The following is a 24050-nucleotide window of genomic DNA, read 5'->3' on the forward strand; positions in this document are numbered from 1 at the left end:
AATTACTGCTATAGATTATGTGTGCTGGAATGGACCTTAATTCCCTTTAGAGGAACGGGGGGTAAAAGACATCATAATGTAATCCTAAAGTCTGCAAATCCTAAAAATCTGTATGTCAAGTCCTTTGCAGCTGTCCAACAGCACTGACAATGCATCAGCTTCATTGTTAATTGCTTCTAGTTATAACAGAAGCTAAAGAAACTGTGCTATGGAAAACAGACTTTCATAAAGGAGGAAGTGGACAACAGCAGATAAAAATCCATCTTCTATTTCTTTACTGATGTCCTTCCCAATTTTCCCTCACACATGATGAAAACCCAAGTTCCCTTCACAATCTCTCTCACAGAGAGAGGAAGCAAAGTACTCACACTAATACTGTTGTAAATTTTGAGGCAACATTTTCCAACATAAGGTGGGCTAGGAAACTATCACTGGCTGATATTGGTAAGTGAGGTACATAAAAATGCATTATGAGAGATAGTCTAATCTGAAAATATTTCTCCTCACCTATAAAGCTGTAGTTGTATTTACCAGAAAGCTAAAAAGATCTGAACAACTTAGAAAAAAACAATTAGCATATTCTGTATAATGCAGAGTTAGAGTGCATATTGACATAAATATTTATAGCAGGTCACACTTCCATGCCAGCTACCTTCTGTGGTTTAAACTGAGCTGCTAGCAGAAAGCACTGGATGATCCATGACTTTAAAAAAAAAAAAATAATGAGGCAGCCTGATGGTGTATGAGGTAGGTGTCAGAGAGTGATTTCAGAGTTGAATTGGCCTGAATCAGATCTCTTTTCTTTTCTATAGAATCAGAATTCACAATAGTGACATCAACAGAATGACATGAATGGAAGAGAGGTGCAAAATAGAGCTAGGCCTCCTATTCTTTAACAGTCCAATCATTTTGCACTTTTTCCCACTAATTAAAAACTAAATGTGGAAGCAGAGGAATTGCTTATTGGTCATATCACCAAAAAAGACTTGTGACCTAAATTCACTCAATGTACTTTGCAGTTCTATCCAATTTCCAGGAGCACCAATGCTGCTGCCTGAGTGGGGTCCAGGAGGGGCAGCAGACAGCCAGGGCATGCTATTTTTCCTCATTTTTCTGCAAATACTCAGTAGTGCTGTAGGTATAAGGTCAGTTACATGAGTTAGGGTTTGAAGCAATAGCTCTTGCCTCTCCTGGAAAAATGAAAAAAGGAGATGGAACAGAAATGGGTGAAGTGGTACATTCTACACTCATGCCTTCCCTATTAAGTGATCAAATCTTAAGCTTGGAGCAGGGCACAGGACAGGGGGAAAGAGTTAAAATCTTAAAAAGAGTTCTGATAATGCAAAATGAATCTGTATGTCAACCTGAACTGCACTTGTTAACCTACAGAAATAGACTCACGAGCATGGAGAAGAAATGTGAAAGTGGATCTCAAAAGCACTGGCAGGAGAAGCTTCCCTCTGACCTCATGAGATTGTTACACCTCTGCCTGTCACTGTGGCTCAGTACCCAAGGGCAGTCCATTCTAGACTTTTCAAACAAAACTAAAAGATGCACTGAGGGAGGGCAGCATCAGTGATTACTAAGGAGACAGAAAGAGATGTTTTGTACTTTCTGCACAAGTTAATTTCTGCTCTTAAGTCCTTCGCTTTAGTCACTGCTCGGGTAAGTTACAGACTTTGAACTGTGCATTTCTGTGCCCCATTTCTCCACTGGAATTTAAATAGGTTGAAAGTGACAATGTTTTTCAAAATTATAAGAAGTAATGGTAAAGGCTGATTTGAGCACAGGCTCCAGAAGCGAAGCACTGAGGTGAAGCCTTACCTCAGCTCCAGTATGCTGGTGACATTCCTGGAGGGGAAGATACGCCGGATGTAGTTAAAATCCCCAACAAAGAGACTTCCATCAATACCCACTGCCAGTGCCACAGGGGCCAAGAGCTTATTTCCTTCTGCCAGGCCATTGCAGCTGGGACAGGAAATGCTTCTGCGGCGCCCGTTCCCCATAATGCTGGTTATCACAGCTGGCTGCTGAGTGAGAAACTGATTTTCTCCGTTGCCTTTGTGCAATATACCTAAGGACAGAGAGGAGAAGAAGTGGTTATTACCACTGTTCATTGTAGGGGACTTGAGGCTGTTTTCTTCTCAACAGCTGCTGTTAAGGACTGTACATTGAAATGACTCTGGCGTTCGGTTTTTCAATGGTGCAAAAAGAGCAGGAGGATTTTGCAGTTGTAAAAATAAAGGTGTAATGAAGATTCAGCGTTAAAATCCACACACATACACACCCACAGACCCAAACCTACACTCAAGAGTCCTTTGGTATTCATTATGAAAGAAAACCCTGCCACAGCTCTGGCCTGGGACTGTGGTTTAGGTTTCTGAGTGGGTGGAGAAGAGCAGCTCCTTATTTGTGTCTCACTCCAGTTTCCTGTATCATGTTTTGTTTGGAATTCTGTGCCAACCTTACTGTTCTCTTTCCACCTCTCAGTCCTTCACACTTTTTTAATGGAAAATGAAAAATGAGAAATGGAGGAACCAGAGAAAATGATAGCTCAGAAAATGAAAAGATAGGAGAAAGATCAAACTCCCAGAAGGGCTGCTAAGGATCAATGATAAAAGGCAAGAGGGAAGCTGGTGGTACAGATCTCTATTAGACTTCAAGAAAATACCTTCAAGATAGGATTTATCTTCAAAATATTTGTTCAAAGAGCAGACCCCTGCTCCAAGAAGGGAGTGGATTTTCTGACAGTGAGACCATATTCTGTGTCATCAAAAACTGTGGAAATCTGGCTGGAAACTTTCAGCCTCATGCTCTTGTGGGAATGAAGCTGTATGACCCTAACATAACTGGCTCCCCACTGGTGGCAACACTCTCTGTTGGCATGTACTACCCAAATGTGGATCCACTGCCCAGCACTGGAAGTGAGTTCAAATAGCCTGATCTTGCCAATTCTGAACAATAATTTAGATTTATTAAGCATAAATACATTTTTTTTTAATTGGTAATGAGCAGCAGGAAGGCTGCAAACGACACTTTGCAGGGAACAAATAAAATGTATTCTGAGCATTCAGCTCCCAAAGAGTTGTTGGTAAAATACAAAGATCACCAAGATTCAGCTCAGGATATGGGAAGACAAAAAGAAGTGAGGAAAAACCAAAGAGGTGACTAATGAGAAAGGCAAAGGAGACTTAGTATCTTGTCACAGACTTGTACTCCTTGTAAGCTGCATTTCAGGTTAGGGGGAAAAGGAGCTCAAGCAAAAGGAACCAGGAATAGATGTGGTCAACGTGAGAAAAACAGGGAAGACAGAAAGATATTACAGGGGAATAAATGAAAAATAGAATAGAGGATAAAGATTTTGGACTTTAAGAAATTGGACTTTAAGAAATTCAGCCTGTGCAGAACAGTAAAAAATGTGTTAAAATTCTACAGAAATTTTCTGACAACTGAAATATGCCTCACAGCTTAGTGAACTAAAGATGAAATAAAAAGAGTGGGGAAAACACATTTTGGGGAGTGTAAGTATTATGCAAATAAAAACTCCATGTAGGACAGAAAAACACAAGGAATGAACTAACTCACCACTCTTGACATTAAGTACATGATGTTTATCCAGAGACCATCCTCCTAAGTTTGAGGGATCCAGTTCAAATCCTTGCAGCAGTGCTGTCCTCTTCTCCCATAAAATGAGACTGGGACAAGTCTCATATTCAAACCCCACAGACACTGAAATGAAATAAAATCTAATATATACTTGCTGAACAAACACTGAATTAAATGTCCAGAGCATGAGTATTCCAGTCCCCCAGCCCCCTCAAGAAGATGGAGTGATTATATTCCTCACTTTTATTCTACAATATTATATTCAGATCTTTGACTAGACACAAATTTAAAACTTCATTCACATGTACTCTGCAGGGACCTGATCACTTCTATTTTAAAAGCTCACACTGGGAAGTGATGGGTTTGCTGAGAGGAGAGTGAGAAATAAAATTTTTAAAATATAGTAAAATTTTATTGAATAATTAAAACTATCAGATAGCAGGACAAGATAAATTCTTAATTTGCCAGATGTTCACAGCATTTATTTAGCATATTCATTTTACATACTATATACCAAAGGGCAGTAAAAACTTTGTGTGCATTTAAGCACAATTACACAGGAAAGCAATATCCCATGCAATAACATAAGAAAGTGAAACTATAGCAAAGAAGAATTTAGAAATTATAGAAAATAATTTAGATTAAAAAAAAAAAAAAAAAAAGCTGCTCTTTCCACACTGGCACAGCTCTGATGCTCATTTTTAACACTGATGTATTAAAATTATTCAGACAGTCAATGAAAACTGAAAAATATTATGATGATCACTCTTCTTCCCACCCACTAGAACCAAGCTAACTAAAAATAGCTGTAGAACTACAAGACTGAACAGCATTAGAGGAACAGCATTTTCATTTCAAATGTGTTATACCACAAGAGACTACAATAAGGGTTGTGTGAAAACCCAAATGCACTGTAGACTGCCAGCCAGCCCAGCACAAGGATCATTTTATAACTGAAGAAAACAAAATTATAATGATGGATTAGGTTTCCCCTAAGTTCCTGTGGCCAGTTTTTCCTATTGCCTGGTCTAAACGTTCTAAGTCAGGTACTGAGCAGGAAACCCAGGCACGTTGATGGAGTTTAGACCCTCTGAACATGATCTTTAATGTGTAAAATAACCATAATACAAAGATAAATTGTGTCAGGGAGACAAGATGTGCTCCTCCATAAGGAAGTTTGCAGTTTTCTTATTTAGAATTATAGATGTTGCTTGGAAAGTCTTGGAGCTTTTATATGCTGACTTACCTACAGCATCTGACAACCCATAAACCTTCTGACCATAGGCATCTGTTTTGTCCCAGATAAATGTATATGCCAAGTTGGGAGATGCCTGAAATGATTTTTGGAACAAATGCCCTTCTACTGCTACCATCAAATGAACTTTGATCAGATTGAGTGGCACCAGTGTCTGAGTCATGATGATCTTCAGTAAGGATTTGTATCCAGCAGTGCGGGAACTCAGGTAGCTGAGCTTTATACTAGAGCCAGGGATCTCAATTTCTTCATGAAGAACCTGGGAAGGAAAGACATCAAACACTTTACATTAATGGCTTTTTTTAAATGTTTCACCTTGTGTATTCTTATGAGCTTATGTCTTTCTCCTACTGGGAGCAGATGTCCTCAAACCAACACAGTTAAGCTGACATTTCTGACAATAATTATTTGGTGTCTGTGTACACATCTTTTTAAGAGCCCACTGCTGGCAAAAGGGCAAATAAGCACAAATATTTTTTTACTGCAAGTTATATGCAAAGGAAACATAAGAAATATCATAGGAGCCCACAGCTTCCACTACCAGTATAAAGCCTAACTGAATACAGCAGTGAAAAAACAGCACCAGTAGAGTTTGCCCTTGTCCTAAGTAAGAAATAAGGAAACAGTCTGTGGTCAGCACCACATGCCAAGACTTTGCAAAATTCTCTTGAAACACCTAAGCTGGCAACTGATACACACAAATATACTTGATATGTTGTATGATAATGGGAGGCTGCAAGGTGATCAAAGACAAATGTGTCTGGGTGCCATAAACCTGGGATATCTCCTGCAGCCCTCATTAGAAAACCTGGTACCTGTCAGAACAAATGCAGCTCTGCAGACACATTTGCTGTAGCAATTGCAGGGGACACATGGTGGCCCTGTGCTTGGATCAGAACTGTCACCTGCCCACTGATTTCCCCACCCTGCTCACTCACTGCTCTTACCTGGGTTTCTGGCACAATGGGATTGCGGCTGGGAGCGTCACTAAAGAAAGTTGAAAGTGGTGATGAAATGATGACTGGGTCAGGACGGACAAAGCCACTCAGATCACAGCTGGGAATGGAGTTCTCCTCTGTCTTCATCACAAGGGTGTCCATGGCATAGAAGCTGTTCCATGGCAGCCACACTGTCCTTTCCTGGCTCATGAATGGGGCCCGTTCAAAGTGCAGCGTCAGGGATGCTCCACCATTTGCAACCAAGTCAAACCTAGAAAAGTGTGGCCTTTAGAAGTGGCAAGACTGAGAAATTCCAGTAATCACATTCCTGGCTAATGAGACAGCTACAGAGGCATACCAACAGTGATGGGTATTTGTCTGGTTTTGGCTGGGATAGAGTTAATTTTCTTCCTAGCAGCTGGTGGAGAGCAGAGTTTTGGATTCAGGATATAATGCTGATAACACAGGGGTGCTTTTATTATAGCAGAGCACAGAGTCAGGGCCTTTCTTCCTCCTCACCCCATCCCACCAGGGAGCAGAATGAGAGTCAGGAGGGGACACAGCTGGGAGAGTTGACCCCAACTGAACCGAGGGATATCTCAGATCATACAGTGATATAGTAATATACAGTGATATATAATTGCCATTATATAAACTAGGGGAAAAGCTGCTCAGAACCTGGCTGGGAATTAACTTATCTTTCTGTTATTTTCCTTTTTACCAGAGTTTCTATAATTATTATTCCAGTTATTAAACTGTTTTTATCTCAATGCAAGATTTTTCTTGCTCTCACTCTTGTGATTCTCTCCCCCCACCACTGGAGGTGAGGAGAGTGAGCAGACCATGATTGTTTTAAATGCCATGGTTCCAATGATCAGTAATGGGATGTGAACCTCTGGCAACTAAACTGCTGAAAACCAGCCAAGACAAGCAATGATTTGAAGTCACTTGGACAAAGCTCATTCCGATAAAATTATAAATTCTGTATTAAATAATTTAAAAAATACCCAACAAACAAACCACCACATTTATTATTACAAGTCACCTTTATATAGAAACAGCAGAGAAGCCAAGTGCATTCTGAGCAGGACACTGAATTATCCCTTTCCTAAAAGATCCTGTCCCTCAAACATAAAATGGGACACATGGCAATAAGAGAATAGTAATGAGAAGTGTTCTGCAAGTAAGAATTCCTGTCCCCAAGATAACTGATCTATCATTTTTCACAGAAATTAGGTGTTTACTTCCAACCCCCTACACAATCACAGCAGTAATGTGGAGCTGCACAGGCATTTCAAACCTGGCTTAAATGAGAAATGCTTCCAGGTTGTTCTGACAACAGAAACAGGTATCAGTTGTTTTATGTAAATGCTGGCAACGGAACAAATTACTCAATGACATCAATAATCTATGCAGATTTAAATATAGTTCAGCTCACCATTTACTGCAATTTAAAACCACTGAAATCAACATTATACTTTTATTATAACAGATTAATATTCTGGAAAGTATGGAACTTAAATACTCCCTATAGATCAGTTGACTCCTATTAATTATATAAATTCCATTTTTTTTATGCAAGATCAAGATAAAATGGCAAATGCTTACAATGCCTGTGTCAGATAAACTGTTTTAGTTGCCCCAGCCAGTAAACCAGATAAACCATGACACAATGACTTTTGTTTATCTGAATTTGTGTGCATTTCAAATAAGCTGATACAAGGGGGGAAAAGCACTTTTTTGCACAGCAGGAAATTGTCTAAATATATTCAATTAGAATCTTTTGATTACATTCTACCCTGAAGAAACTCAAAAGAGAGTGTCTCTTCAAAAGCAAAGAGAAACAGAAGGGAAATTTTAACAAAATATACTGTTCTATAATGATGCTTTCTTTTTTTCCTAGAAGTGTTAGCCTGCTCTTTATTTTAAAACAAAATATTTCTTGCCTCAGCTGGATATTGCTGTAGCCCACGAATGTTTTCATAGATACAGAGCAATTTATTTGAAAGGAGTGTGCCTGCTAACACGTCATTATCAGAAGTCAGCCTGTCCGTATTTACATGCAGTTAGTATTCAAAACGCCATGTGAAAAATTACTTTTGTGTTTACTTAATAGCTCTTTGCCCTGGGAGGAAGGCAATGCCTGGTGCCACATGGTTCCATTAGATCACACCATCTGTTAATCAGCAGAGCCACTGCAGAGCACACAGGGGCTCAGGGGAGCAGGGACACTCACGTGCCATCCTGGCGAGTGATGGTGTAGCCGTACTTTGGATACTTGACAAACGACACGTTGACCCCAACTAGAGGAGTCCCATCTGTAGTCACCACTTGGCCTCTTATGAGAGACACAAGACTGGAAAAGAAAGAGAATTAAAGGTATTGAAGCTAATTACAAAGGGAGGTTATGTCATTTATAAGTGAAGTAGTGGAACACCTGTACCTCATTTACTCTAAATACAGTTTACTCCAAAGGTTTTTAGAATACTGAAGGACCACAATATTGCCCAGCTCCCTCTACACACCTAAATCAAGAAAATGCTTGTTTATGCAGTGAGAAGTGCACACAGAATGGCAATCAGTGCTTTCCTTGCCTAACAAGGGTTTGCCTCATTGTCTAACGAGGCTTTGCAGGGTACAAAGCTCCCTCCCATTCAGCCAGGCCAAAGCTGTGCTCCTGCAGCCACTGAAACTCCAGGACCTCCCTGCAGGGCACAGTACCACTCCTGTGGGTCCCTGACACACTTGACAAAATGGAGCAATGCCACATCTCTGTTTTGTATCACCAATTCTTCACATCAAGGTTCAAATTCCCTCATCTCAGGGAATGACTGATACCTGTACACTGCATTCCAGCCTGGTTTGGAACCCTTGCTTGCACTTTGCCAAAAGGAGGATTTGGTTTAAAGTCCAGCTTCACACACAGGCAAGACAAAGCATTTCTTTGGCCAGCAGGACAAGCAGCTTTGTTTACCCTAAGGGAGATGAAGATGAGCTATTCCTCTAAGAGGCACAGTCAGATTTTTCTCTATGGCAAGTGCTCTGCTGCTGCTAAGTGCACAGCAGGCACAAAGTGCTGCTGCTCCCAGCTGGAGAGGAGTTCCCAGCCCCTGGCTCCTTTCCCTTCCACCTTCCCTGAGCCCTGAGAGAAGCAGATTGGGGAGGGAGAAGCTGTTTGGTAAAAGGGCAATGGAAAAGGAAAAGCTCTTTGTAGATGGCTTCCATTGCTACACTGGAAACGTGAAAACTGGAGAAGGTGAAAACAGGGAGAGTGAACTCCTCTTAACCCACAATCTCAGGGATTGTAAAATTGCACTTTGCTGTAGTCATGGGTGAAAAGATTTATATATTCACCAGTGTGTGCCTCCAGCATGAGCCCCCAGCTCTGCTCTGCTGACAGAAGGGGGATGAGGAGCCCTTCCAGCAGGACTGGGGCTGCTCCCAGAGCTCAGCAGGCTCCAGGCACGGCACCCTGAGCCAGGCATGTCTGAGCTGGACTGGGGGACTAACCTGGGCTGAGCTGAGCTTGCCTGGGCACTGACAATGGGCCCCTGGCACAGGACAGCTCCTTGCATCAGTCACACCAGGGATGGTTTGCAGCTCTTTTCTGCCCACTCTCAGATGTGCAGGGGCTGGGAGGTACATTTCTAACTGTATTATATTGGCTATTTAACAGCTATTTCTTCATATTTTTATTCCAAACAGGGTGCAATGTTTTCTTCAGTATTACATAAAAAACATCTAATTAATAAAAACGAGCCATTTCTGTTACTTTTCTTTTAGGACTTTCAAGTGCTTCTTGACCTGTCAGGTCAATTTTTAATTTGCTAAATCAACATTTTGTAACAGAATGTGGAATTTAATAGAAATTGAAACCTGTTGAGAAAAATTTGCTTGGGAACACATTGGACCAAGATAATTGTCTTGGCATTATTCATTTTGCTTGAATTATTTTATGTGACAAACACACAGAAATAGTTGCAGGAAAAAAGTCACTCAAGCTTCTCTAGGGAAACTGTGCAGAAAGTAGATTTAGAAAGAAATTGTCAGATGGCAGAAGAAAACTAATAATGCCCATGACTTAATTTTTTCTACCTTCAATTTTAATATTTTAGGAAATAATTTGAATAAAATATTTTAGTCAATAATATTCCTTTTTATTTCTAAAATTTTAAATAAGGAAGACAATAGATATTAGAATAAGCTACAATGTAGCTAATATATGGATTTATAAGAAGCAATGTTTTGACTAATAGTCACACATACAATCACCTTTCTTTGGTAATTTTCTAAAAGTGTAACAGAAAAACTGAACTGATACAGGAATTATATATATTTTTTTATACCAAGGAATTTAAATGTGTAAAAACACATAGCTTTTTTTTTCCCCCTGGAAACATCATTTAATCTTGTTTCTGCACAGAAAAAAAATCATTGAGATGTACCTATTTTAGCAATCAATACATTTTGTTATTTATTCCTTTATAGTAGGAAATAACTTTTTTTTTCTTAAACTAAAACTGGAAAAAAAACCCCAAACCCTTATTTTGTCCCACTTTTTCATGTCTTTCAATGGAATGACAGACTGAGCTCAGCAAACAGCTTACAAACACAGGAGCTACTTTTTGAGACAATGGCAACTTTAGTATACGAAAAAGTTGGGAGTTCAACTTTGTGGCACTTTTAAATGACAAACCCATCAGTTCTAAAACTTACAATTTGACACTATACAGTAGATTTTCCTAAAATTGGTACCAAAAATAGCAGTTGAGCCATAGAATTATCAGAATTACCTTCAGAACTTAGAGGTGAAGGCCAATTTTAACATCATTAACAGGTCATTTGCAAAGATGTGTTAAAATCTGCAGTGTAGCTCAGATGAATAAAACAGAACTAAGAGTCCTACCATGAGGAACATTAAAAAAACCCCAAAACTAAAGTTTCCAATGAGTTCTTTTTTTTTAAAGAAGCCTCAGGATTGAACTGCTCAGCTCCTGTTTAGTTTAGAGCACCAATTCATAGAATCATAGAATGGGTCTGAGGGGACTTTAAAGATCATTTTGTTCCAACCTCCTGCCATGGCCAGGGTCATTTCCCAATAGATCAGGCTGCTCCAATCCCTGTCCAACCTGGCCTTAAACACTTCCAGGATTAAAAAAGGTGTAAGAAGAACAATTTCTTTTCTATTTTTTTTGACAACTCCATGTGTGTATGCATGGAGTATTTTATAGAATAGCATAAAATCTATATTGCATAGAGTAGGATCCATATTCCATCAGGATCCCAGGGGTTTCCTGATGGAATATGGAAATGATTGTGCACAGCATAGGGGTGAGTACAATGGGGACCTGCCTGGTGTATCCAGAAACATTATGATCCTCTCTTCACAGACAAATATTTAGGGACATGCTCTACATCACCCACTAAGCCTGTAATGGAATTCTGACTGAGAAAACTTCCTGTAATGAAGTGCAATCCTTTGGGTGTTATCTCAAATGAAGCTCTTTCTTCAGTTTTAACTTTGGTGATATGAACATAAATAATATACTCATCAATTTCTTAGCATCTTTCCATGGAGACCTATTTATATAATATTGATAAATACCAATCTTCTTGTAAGCATACAATGGCATCAAATATTAATTAATGATGTGCTGGCTTTTAGATTCATTGCAAATATATAATTAATAGTCTTAGAAAACATGCATAGAAAAAGAAAAAAAACAAGAAGAAAAAGTAAACCCAGTCAAGTGGATCAATGCTACAAGTAAAATGGTTTTATATAAAGAATAAATAATAAAACTCCATAAATCAATGGATTTTTAAAATTATTTGAAATGTTATTCCATTATTGAAATTTGTGCTAATGGCACTATATTAAAAATGAATTGGAAACTAGTTAGTGTTTTCCCTTTCTCTAGACTGCAGTCTTCATAAAATATAAACCTCAGAAGCTCCTACTCAGTGGAAGAAACCTTCTTCTGGGCATTGCCAGACTGTTGAAATGCTAATAAACCTCTGTTATAAAATAGAGGCCACATCATAAACTGCACCAGCGTGGCCTCAGTGTGATCAATGCCTGAGATGAAGCACCTGCAAGCAGCAGCTCCTGTTAAACCACAAACAGAATCACTGGCACAAATTTTCCCATGCAATGCACAGATCTGGTGTGTCTTAGGTTGGAAATGGGGGTGTGTATTCTATTCCCATCTGTGAGAGCTGAGGCAGTTCTCTGCTGTTCATTGGGCAGTTTTCTTTATCTCTGCCACAGCCAATCCTCGCTCCAGGAGATGTCTTCTGTTAATGGGCCATTAATTATTAATTATCTTCTGTTCATGGCCACTGAGTGTCCCTGCAGGGCTGATCCAATCCCATCATCCCATGGGGAGATGCTGCATTGCCCAGGGGAGGAGCCAAGCATTCCTCCCTGGGTCCAATCTGAGCCTGGCACAGCACAGCAGCCTCTGCCCAGTGCATTGCCAGAGGAGCAGCTTCTGCTGCCCTGCATGGCCAGAGGGAGCCCAGGCCCATCTCCAGCAGCCCTGGAGCTGCAGAGGAAAACTCCCCCCTTGTGCAGGATCCCTGCTCCAGCAGAGCCACAGCTGGCACTGCAGGAGGGCTGAGCCCCCATGGGATGGGGCTGTGCCACCCCCTGACACACGGGGGACAGGGCCTGATCTGACCCTGTGGTTTTTTTGTTGTTTGTACTATTACATTTGTATTTCTAGTTTTCCTAGGAAAGAGCTATTATTCCTGCTCCCATATCTTTGCCTGAGAGCCTTTTAATTTCAGAATTATAACAATTCAGAGGCAGGGGGGTTACATTTGCCATTTCAGGGGAGGCTCCTGCCTTCCTTAGCAGACACCTGTCCTTTCAAACCAAGACAGGTGTCACACTGCCAGCTGCTCCCTGCAGTTGAAGGGGATTTCTCACCTGCTGTTGAAGGGGTTCTCTCACCTGCTGTTGGAGAGGTTTTCTCACCTGCTGTTGAAGGGGTTCTCCCCAGGGATGATGTGGGTGCTGTCCTTCCCCACGAGCAGCTTGATGCGGTCGTAGAAGGAGCGGACGGCGGGCGCGGCGCCATGGCTCTGCTGGATGATGTCCAGCGGGTCCCGCGAGCCCCGGCACAGCAGGCTGTTCTGGCACGTGGCCTGCAGGCAGCAGTCAGGGTCCAGGCAGTCCACCAGGCCATCTGAAAGGTAACAGGCACCACTGAGATCCAGCACGGAGCTGTGGAGCAGTAACACCCATGGAAAGCTTAAGGCACTGGGAAAAATGGTTAAAGTTCACTCTTCATAGCATCCCCATGCCCCAAACCTGGTAATTCAGCCAGCAGTGCCCTGAGGATGAGGCTTTGGAGAACTCTCCTTAAAAACCACTACAATTAATGTAAACCAGGGTTAGATGAGGATAAATCTCAATAAATCTGTCAAGGGCTGAAATTAGGCAAAAGGAAGTGGAAACAATAAAGGATTTCTGTTTTAAGTTATTTGCTTGTTTGGTCATTTTTGTTGTTTTTTTGGGTTTTTTTTTTTGTCTTGAGAATTATGATTGATTTTGATTTGATTTTATTTGTTCTATTTGAGGAATCAAGAGGAGATGGAGAAGACAAAGCCATCATTACCTAAGTAAAACACAAATTACACTGTAGCCATTTTGGCAGTTCCCAGGGAAGGGCTGCTGGAACTCCCACCTCCCATGGGTATCTGGCTCACAACTTGTGTGCATGCCTGGACAAGAAGATCAGTCACAAAATTGGTGGGTTCAGTCATCATTTACAGATTAGGTTATCTATCATGAATTTTTTTAAGATGCATTTTTAAGAAAAAAGAGAATTTTAACACCAGAAATTAAAAGGGAATCAAGGGAGAGATCAATCTGTATACTTAGATAAATAACAATTTTAGCACATACTGTAACAATTCTATCATCATCTCTTCATTTGGTATCATTATTTAACTGAAATATGTTCTCTCAATGGAGCTCTACTATGATTTAGAAATTATTAACCATTTGCTTTGAAATATTATCATCTCTAACAATTTACAAACATTTGTTCATCTACTCTGGCAAGAATCAGGAGTTCAATCAGCAATCTACTTATGTCTTATGTCTTTACTTATGTAAAACTTCTCAAGGTGTATCAATCTGATTTTTGAATGCAAATATGGCCTGGACATGCATTCAAAATCATACACAAGAGAGAGCATTCCAGTATGGAAGCAGACAAAAGTACCTTAGGGTAAGATCATGACTCGTGCATTTTCAGGATTTTCAAGTGCACAACAGACCAGCACAGTGATAACTGGAAAAACAACAACCTAAAGGAAAAAACCAATCTAAAACTACAAAAAACTTTCTTATTTTACAATTAGCCTTTATTTCCAACCCATTTTGTGTGCCTGAAATGACCGTGCCTGACCTGATTTAAAAACAAAATTGCCAAGTTATGCTGACAATGTTTCATTCAGGCCTCTAAGGAGATTTAAGTCAGACAAACTACCTTGTTGTGAGAGCTATATGTTGCTTTAAGGTCACTCGCCTATTCACATTAAGAGCTCCATTCATCTTAAAATTCTCTCCTACAAGGCTGCAGGATCCTTCTGTTTTGCTACATCTAATTTCCTCCCCACTTTATATAATCATTCTGAGGACATCATTAGCTTCAGGGTATAACTCAAGGCAGTTTTCCTACTAAGCTCTGAGAATTCCTCAGCTTCTCCCTCATTCTGTGAGACCTCTCCAACTCTGAACTGAACCTTGCCCTCTGTTTAGCCCACCCAGTTCTCAGATGACCACCAGGCAAGGAAACCCTACCAACACACTAGAAATAACAGAGGATATAAATTCCTCCCTCTGACAAATTTACATTTACCTATTCGAGCTGCATCATATTTTGGCGTAGGTGTTATAAGAGGTGAGCAGAAGTTCTGCCTGTAATGACCTCATCATGCAGCTGATTATGGGATGCTGCAGCCAAACACTTGTGATGACACCCTGAACTTGGAATGGGCATATCAATCCCTCAGGCTCCTGTCAGTCATGTGAATCACATCTCTATGCTCACGAGCCCCCTTGGATATTGTCTGACATTGCAATCTTCAGTAAATTACCCTGCCACTGCCAATCTCACCGTTATCTCACAAACAATCAAGCAGGCAATCAAACTGCTCTGAATTGCCAGTTCAGGACCTGGGAGGCTGCAAACATCTCCATTCAACAGCAGGGAAAAACCTGCCTGTGATTCCTTCCATGTAAGAAGCTTTTGCTGCAGTTCTGTGAAGTTAGACTCAGATGCATCTTAAAACAATATTTAAAAAAGACAGGCATAGAGCATAACACAATTTATTTTTTCTAACTTTATTACTTATATGGCTCTATTTCCCTGTAGTAATTTATCCTCAGATGGCAAGCTTCAGGATTTAGGATATTTTCACCTCATGTGAACTAGCTGATCCAGCTTGTTTGCAACAACAGCAGCAAACTCTGGGTCTGTTCAGCACACACAGCCAGGCCCTGGGCACTGCTGCTCGGTATCAAAGGCTTACACATCCCTGTGCTGCTCACATCCACAGCTGCTGCTCTGAAATATCTGCCTCCATGCATGAAAGAGTAGTGGTTACTGTCAGAATATATCTGCTTTTAGCCCATGTTTGCCTAATTTGCTATCTGGACTACTATTATCACAGAATGGCTGAGATTGGCAAGGAGCTCTGGAGGTGATCAGCTCTGGCCAATTGCTCAAGCAAGGCTACCAGATGCTGGTTGCCAAGGTTGCCCACACAGCTTTTGAAATGTCTTCAAGGATGGAAACTCCACAGCCTCACTGCTCCAGTGCTCAGTCACTGGACAAAGGAGTGACACAAGTGACATTTGTGCCTGGGGTTGCTCCTCCTCAGGTGCAGGACCTTGCACTTCATGAGGTTTCTCTCAGCCCATTTCCCCATCCATACTGTACTGTTATATATGAAGTAAATTGTTACAGAATCATTTATTTGCATTAGACTCATCTGATTAAAACCAGAGCTAGAAAAAAAGGTACCTTCTGTAAAAGAAAATTCTGCTATTACCATAAATTTTAATTAGAATTCAGTACTGTGGGTTTTAATATATATTTCAGAGCTTGTCATCCTCCAAATTTCCTCAGGTATGCTGAATTATTTATCTGGTTAATTCAATGACAAACTCTCACCATTTGCCTCACCAAAATATTGCTGCTTTTCATGGCACACACAGCTGAGTTTCAAATGGGCAGTGACTTCTCTGATACTCTGCATGCTAAAGGGGGGAGACTGGACAGGGAGCTGAGATGGTGCTGAACCTCCTCCAACAATCTGAGACCAACACAAGTCCTGACTTGGCCTTAAGTGAGATGAAAGAAATAGGAAATTTTGATCTGATTCAAACTGGCAGCACAGGATTAGCTCTCCATTGCTGTTCGTGGTTTTTCTGAATTCCCAAATCTTTTCAGAAATGAAGCAAGTGACATGGTATCCCTCTTGAAGAGTTCACTTGGCTAATGGATCCACACATTTCTCAACTGACTGTGAACTGTTCCACAAGCTTTTTGGCAGACTTCACTACACAGCACAGAGAAAACTTCAAAGAAATACTTGAAAGTAGATTAACCTACTGATGCATGTCATATTTATGACTGCCTTATTATTGTGTTGCTCTTGACCATCATCAGAAGGACTAAAAAAGCTCTCAGGAGGAACAGTGATATATTTTACCACATTACTGTTCTAATGTGTTTAGAACCTCTCAGCACCAGTGTTCCAGCATCACTGAATATATTTCTCACCATGTCCAGGTTACTGGATTGCAGAATTAGAAAGGCGCTACCTATTTCTGCAGAAAGCTGATGCTTGAGCTATTGGGGTTTTTAAATCCCAAAGAGTAAATGCTCTACAGTTTCCACACTTCTTCCAATACCTGCAGGTTGTGCTTTGGGTTCAATTCACAATGCACATCAGAATGAGTGAACTTTGACCTGACATCCAACTTGCTCAGCCAATGCTTTCTGTACCCAGCCAGGGACGGTTCTGCTTCCAACCCAAAACTCCTGAGCCCACGCTCAGCAGAGGGCATCCTTACACTTCACTAGCTGCAGGAGCTGGGGACTTGCAGAGCCTAATTCCTGGAAATTTTTCTTTTTCCCATAAACATTTCAGACTGATGATTAAAATGGAGGTGGGGAGGGGGGGAACAGCAGCTACTATAAACCCTGAGGGCAAAAGGGTCTTTGATCACTCTAAGGGCAAATTAGTTAATTTATCATGAACCGATTTTAATTATGTGCAGTATTAATATACCCAAGGTGAAAGAATTAGAGATGCTCTATCAGATTATCAAAAGAGTAGGCCTTCTCTGCCAACACAGAAATATATTAATTGAGCTCTAAAACTGCATGCAAAACTGCTTCCACAGGCAGGCTATGCCACAGCCCAGTATATCTTATTACCAGGAAGTTTATCTAATATTTAACCCAATTTTTCACACTTTTGTAGCTTGATCTAATTACTGTTATCTATATTGGCATGTATCATTCAAAATAATTCTTCAGAAGTTCCTGGTGCTCACAAGAAAGGGAATGCTTCTATTTCTGCTTCAGCCCTGTAAAGATGGTCCCTGTAACCCATCAGGACATTCATTGCAACATTGGCTTTTGTATCTAATTGTGAGCACAACAGAGTATTTTTGTAACCCAAACTGTCTTTCAGGACAAGCTGGATTGTAAATCCCCAATTGTGGTAAAGTAGAATGAACCTGGAGATTGGTTGTGCCTTTGAATACCTAAAAATTTTCCCAATGAGGTTTTAAAGTACCCTGGAGGATGAGAGTGGGGAAGCACCCACCCCATTTCCCTGGCCCACTCAGGATCCCTGTGCTGCTGGGGCTCTGGCAGGAAGGAAAAGCCTCATTCCTGAGAGCAGCAGCTGCAGGAACCCACTGCAGGGGTAGCTCCAGCCTGGGGGTAATTGATGCCCTAAGCCCAAGCCACTCCTTGATCAGAGCCAGGCTGACCCAAAGGGCTGCACTGAAAAACAATGAACCTTGAAAAACAGTGTTTGCCCAGCTCCAGTGTACATGGACACCCACAGGGGTGCAGGTGCCTTTTCAAACCATGGAATTTGCAGGCTCTAAGCTCCTTGCTTTCCTTTCTCCTCAGTTGTTAGAGTGAGGTATTGCAGACCACATCCCAAGGGGGACAGGGATAAGCTGGCCAATGTGTGTGAAGGCGATCAGAGGCTGACATGGAGCTGTAACACAATCACATACAAGCACACTCATTAGCTCTTGTCAAAATTTGAGTGCCTACTTTTGATACAGATTTTATACCTGAGCCTACGTGACTCACTCTGGCCCCCATCCACTACAGATTTCAGCTCCTGATTGCATTTAATGTTCCACAACTGACTATTGTACAGGCTCTGGGAAAGTATTTTCTGTGCCAAGAGTATTCTGGGTATTTATATTGAGAACTTCATAAAATCTTTTGTCTGTGCTGAATTAGAGACCCCTGCTGAGGCAATGCTTGTTGAGGCAAGCTAAATTACATGATTTGCTTTTGTGCTGTGAAATACTTGTATTATCTTAAATGTCACGAGCCTGATGCAGTATCAAGTCACAGGATTTGTAATTTTCTAAAAGCAATTTTTTTCTAAATGTTTATTGCAGGAAGACACTTCTCTTTTCTTTCTATTTTCCTTCTGTCTAATTTCAGAGATGAGTTTTCTAAAACAACTCAAATAAACAGCCTTTCAATCAGTCAAGTGCACTGTCCTGACAGTGAACTTCACTAGAAAGGCATTTTTCTTGTGAATTGAAGAGATTTCATACTGGAGCAGCTAGTTAGCTTTCTCTAATTCATTATCCTTAATGTATTGTGCCAAACAGAATTACCACCAACTGTACTTCCTGGTGGGGTTAAAGATATAGAGTAACAAATTGAAGGGCAAAATTTACCTTCTGAGAGATGCACATCTCTCTTTGGAAAGCCAAGCGGAAAAAAAATTAAAATGTATTTTAAAAAGAATGTGCCACTTTGCATAACAAATAAGAAATTCCTCATTTCTGTTTGGCTTAATATTCTATACTGCTAGGGGTTGCTTCCTTTCCTTCTCCTACCAATTTTAGTCCAGATAATTACATTGTGAGGAGAAATGTGATCTGGGAAGTGATAGAAGCAGTGATTGCTTTTAAGCTTTTTTAAAAATTTATTTCTTTTTAACCTGCCTGCACCTGCCCTCTCCATCCTGATCAAATATGAAACAAATTTAGCAAAACTTTGCTTATTTCCTGTTTTTCTTTCTCTGAGACTACATATTTTAACTCTCTTGCCAATAAAAACGACAAAAATGAGGAAATTTGAACAGATGCAAAAGGTGGGAGAAGAGAGAAAGAAGGAAGAGAAAAGCCTAAAAGGAGCAGCCCCAGTGGGCAATATGGGCTCGTGCCAAGGCTGCCTCTGAAGAGGACAGGACTCTTAAATCTCTCTCCCAAAATATCCCAAGACACTCAGGACAAAGATTCCTAAATGTGATGGATATCAACTGCATCCAACATTTAGTGAAACTATAATTTAGGAAAGACATCTGAGTTTTGCTGTGTATCCCATTGTCTTATGCAGCTGGAAGTGCTGCAAAGTCTAAGGTGAAATTTAGTTAAACTGAAGTAATTTATGGAGACTAAAAACATTTTTCTATTTAGGAACAAGCAAATTATTATAAAATAGTCATTGCAAAATGATGGGTATAAACAGCCACAGCAGTGATTTCCTTGTGCAATATGCCAAAAGAAATAGGAATGTAAAAAGTAGCATATCTTCTCCCATTCCTCAAAATACCATCAGTAATGCCTTAATTTCCTAAAATAAGCCCATGGTGAATTAAATAGGTTATATGTGTCTATTAGGGGGATTATATATTGTAATCACAATTACAGGTCTTAAAATAAAGCTATTTCTAATCCCTCCAAAAGATGCTTAATAATGATTAGATTACTGAGGGACTGATTAAAGGAAGATATTAGCTTTAGAAGCAGCCACAGTGAGCAAATTATGTAATCCAAACATGGTTTGGAAAACAGAAGCACTTTGCAGTTTAGAGAGATGTTAAAAGTGAGTCCATGCCAGAATCCCCTTACTTTTCAGTTAGGCTTTGTCCTTACAGAGAAATGAAAAAAACCCAAAAAACAACAAACCCAAAAAAAAAAAAAAAAAAAAAAAAAAAAAAAAAAAATATCAGCAAAAACCCCCCCAAAAAGATAAATAAGAGACTTTCAAGTTTTTTCAGCAAAGTAGCCTGTGCACCATGGTAACCCTGAACATGTTCATTATCAATCACAGAACCACAGGCTGCCTTGGGTTGGAAGGGACCTTAAAGCTGATCCAGTGCCAGCCCTGCCATGGGCAGGGACACCTTCCACTGTCCCAGGCTGCTCCAAGCCCCTCCAAACCAGCCTTGGGCACTGCCAGACCCAGTTAAGCCCATTCCTTGATTTGTTATGTGATGGTGAGGGCAAAAGGCAAAAGCAGGTGAATTTCCCAGTGTTACCTCAGATCATTCACCCTGCACAGCCCTAAGAGGAGAAAGCAGCTTTGGAGACTCTCCCCTCTCACGGCTCTGGAATCACATTTTATTCATGCCAGTAATCCACACTGACATCTCATTTAAAATGAAGATTTGTAAGTCTAAAAGAGAGGGGGACTCATCTGCCTCTTCTAGGAATAAACCAAGGAAAGGACATTAATCTAAAATGGAAAGAAAATATTAAGTATAATCTTTCATTTTTCTCTTTTTGAACCATGGTATGGAGTTTGCATTGTGGCAGATAATAAAACAAAGCAGGACAAATGGGAAACCCTCTGGAGTCAGTGGCAATGCTCTCCCTGACATCTATAAAATGAAGACTTGGCCCAAGGCATTTGAATCTGATTGTGAGATACAATTGCAATAAGAATGGCTGAACAGGGAAAAAGCTCCAAGATATGTTAAATCTGCTGCCACAGAAGATAGGAAATGATAGTTCCCTTTCAGTGACATGCTGAAGGAATTGTATTTTAACAATATGCAGAGATGGACAGAAAGGAAGGAGGCTCAACTGTCCAGAAAAGACCTCATTTAGGAAAAAGGAAAAAAAAAAGTATTTTTAGCTACCCTACTGCCTTCCAAAAGAACAGCTTGTGTGTTCTGTACTAGCCCAGAACTACTTGCTTATGTTAACAGAGCAATGTTGGTAATGGAGCAGCAAATGAGTTCAACACTTTGCTGCAAATAAACTCAGCTGAGTTTCAAATGAAAAGAGTGACTGGGAGAAGAGGCAATTTCTTTAACTTCCAATAAACTTGCATTTTATGTGAAACTTGGCATTCTGGTAACTAGCTGGATCCTTGCTATTGATTCCCATAGTACACTTTTCAGCTTTGTCTAATGACAAAACTTAATTTTATCTGTTCCTTTCTACAGAGAGTCACAATTACATAAAGGTGCAGTTTGAAGCACAGAACACACACAGCCCTTCCAGCCTCTCCTTTCCTGCAAACTCCCCTATGAACACAGCTCAGAGCACAGACTCCTGGCCAGGTGTGCAGAACCAAACATGTACAGAGCAGTGCATCTCAGGCAAAGGCAGGGCTGCATTCTGAGATATTAATCATGAAGGGATTAATCATTATATTGGTGTTTGAGTTTTGTTGTAGTTCTTGCGAATTTGACAAACTGGTGGTCAGGAAAATGCCTCTGTGCTCACAGCTTAGATGGGACAGAACCCCAGGACATCTCAGAGGAACCTGACCCCCAAAATATGATGGAGCAAACTGCAGACAAACCACCAAGGCATGGGAGAGACTGAGAGCACTGCAGTGGCACAGCCTGAGGGGAGCTGTGTGCAGGAAACACAGCAGAGCTCAAAGCGCCTCTGTTTTTTTAGGAAAGCCTGGAAAGCTTGAGGAGAAACAGCAGCTTAACAGGTGTTGAGCTCCCTTATACAAACATTCTATGGGAATTAATAAGGATGAGACTATAAGAGCAGGAATGATCATTGAATTAAATTGCTGAGACTAATTTTCACCTAAACCCCATGTGAAAACATGGGGGTCAAAGGGACTTCTCAGGTTGTTTGGATCTTGGATCAAGCTTAAATTTTCAAACTATTTACACTCACAAGAACCAGTGACCAGTAACCTTTCTAGTCTCTGGAAAAAAATTACTTAAAATGCAAACACTGAGAACATCTGGAGAATTCTCCCCTAAGCCTTTCTAGCCTTCAGCTAAACCAACTAATTTTCTTTCAGGTGCTTTACTATGGTAAACCAAAATCCATGCAACTCACATGATAATGGAATATACAATTCTGCATTAATTATTAATTCATAATATTATGTATCTGTTGTATGGCAATTCTGCCTGTATTCTTTGCTTATGATGAGCTCCTGTTTACCCTCCTTGAATAAGTTTTACAATTCTACAGTTTTTCATCAGAATGAGCAGCAGAATAGTGTCACTGGTCATTTTTTCCCCTGCTTGCCTGTCTGTTTTACAAGTGCAAAATAATGTCCTGGATAAATAAATAAACCTCTTATTCAATTTTTTTTAATAACATTTCCAACCTTTTTCCTTTCTTTGAGGAAATTCTAATAATACATCTGTTTTCAAATTTCCCTTTATAATCTTCAAAGCATGTAAAAAGTGCAAACCTAAGCATTTCACCTTTTAGTTTCTTACACTGAATATTAACACAAGTTTAGTGGGTTTTGTTGTATACTTAAAAGCCAATTAATGTACTCTGGCAGTTAGATTCTGCTTTCCATAATTCAGTAACAGCTATAAAGCAAGTTCTAGTTCTCTGAAACTGAAATAGCTTTTGAACTTCTAAAATACTTTTGTAAGCACTGAGCATGTGAAACCAAGGAACTAAGGGAGGATTTACAAATTAAAACAAGTTGATGATATTCAGCTGTGGTTAATATCATGTAATCAAAACCAAATACACCTGTTCCTCAGTTTGGGACTTACTTAAATTAAAGCACTCAGCCTAATGACAATTTTACCCTTGATACAGCCCAATGTTGCTTTGCAGTTTTAGGAAATACATTTATAAAATATTTATTAATCAGCAAACAGCGGATGTTTTCTTTAGATTAATTATTGGCCAAAGGAAAGGGAAGGAGTCTCAAGGAAAAAAAGCTGTGTCTGATGCTTGGTTTATAGCAGACAGCAGAAGCATATGAAAAAGAATCTATGTGACTTTCTAAAGACATTACATTGAAAGTTAATAAGAAAGTTCCTGTAAATGAAGCAGCAAATTAACCAATCTTGTTGAGAAAGCACCACATCTCAGAACTGCTTTCAGGCCACCATGGAAGGCTCAACAAAACCCAAAAAACATCTTTGAAGGGAAACACAGGACACAACCTATATTTAATAGCGATATGTCTGACACAGGGCAGGGAGAGCAGAGCAGGGATGTCAGCCCTACATGCCCACTGAGCAAACCTCACCCAGCCCTGCAGAGCCTGGCACGGGGACTGGGCAGTGTGACAGCAAGGGACAGCCTGGCAGGGTTGTGGGACACCAAGGGACAGCCTTGCATGGGGACTGTGCACTGTGACAGCAAGGGACACCAAGGGACAGCCTAGCAGGGCTGTGGGACACCAAGGGACAGCCTGGCATGGGGACTGTGCAGTGTGACAGCAAGGGACAGCCTAGCAGGGCTGTGGGACACCAAGGGACAGCAAGGGACAGCCTGGCAGGGGCTGTGGGACACCAAGGGACAGCAAGGGACAGCCTGGCAGGGCTGTGGGACAGTAAGGGACAGCCTGGCAGGGGGAATGTGCACTGTGACACCAAGGGACAGCCTGGCAGGGGCTGTGGGACACCAAGGGACAGCCGGGCACGGGGACTGTGCACTGTGACACCAAGGGACAGCCTGGCAGGGCTGTGTGACACCAAGGGACAGCCTGGCAGGGACTGTGCACTGTGACACCAAGGGGCAGCCTGGCAGGGCCGTGCACAGCAAGCAGGGGACAAGGCCAGCACGGTGGCTCTGTGGCTGCTCCGAGGGGCACAGGGCGCTCCGTGCCGGTGCCTCAGCAGCAGCAGCTCCGCTCGGGCCGTGCTCCCAGCCGGGCTGGGCTGGCCCCGAGCCGGGCTCCGAGCGGGTCCCGCACGGCCACAGCTCCTGTCCTTTGCTGGAGAGCAATGCGACACCTGCCAGCAGCGCGGGACAGGCAGGACAGGCAGGACAG

The 24050-nt window shown here is 41.1% G+C and overlaps 1 protein-coding gene across 17 annotated transcripts in view; it reads right to left on the minus strand.

Annotated features, from left to right (window-relative positions):
* The window catches only part of TENM2 (teneurin transmembrane protein 2), an 883055-nt gene that overhangs the window by 31230 nt on the left and 827775 nt on the right, over nt 1–24050 (minus strand). For all 17 annotated transcript variants that reach the window (XM_071443114.1, XM_071443122.1, XM_071443121.1 and 14 more), the window contains 6 exons: nt 12782–12992; nt 8036–8155; nt 5809–6070; nt 4853–5120; nt 3586–3729; nt 1825–2074 (listed from right to left, as the gene is read on the minus strand). In XM_071443114.1, coding sequence (XP_071299215.1) covers nt 1825–2074; nt 3586–3729; nt 4853–5120; nt 5809–6070; nt 8036–8155; nt 12782–12992 — 1255 coding nt within the window. The remainder of the gene's footprint in view (nt 1–1824; nt 2075–3585; nt 3730–4852; nt 5121–5808; nt 6071–8035; nt 8156–12781; nt 12993–24050) is intronic.

The sequence above is a fragment of the Agelaius tricolor genome, unplaced genomic scaffold (assembly GCF_023055355.1).
Source record: "Agelaius tricolor isolate 1412-34295 unplaced genomic scaffold, bAgeTri1.0.p SCAF_18, whole genome shotgun sequence".
NCBI lineage: Eukaryota > Metazoa > Chordata > Aves > Passeriformes > Icteridae > Agelaius > Agelaius tricolor.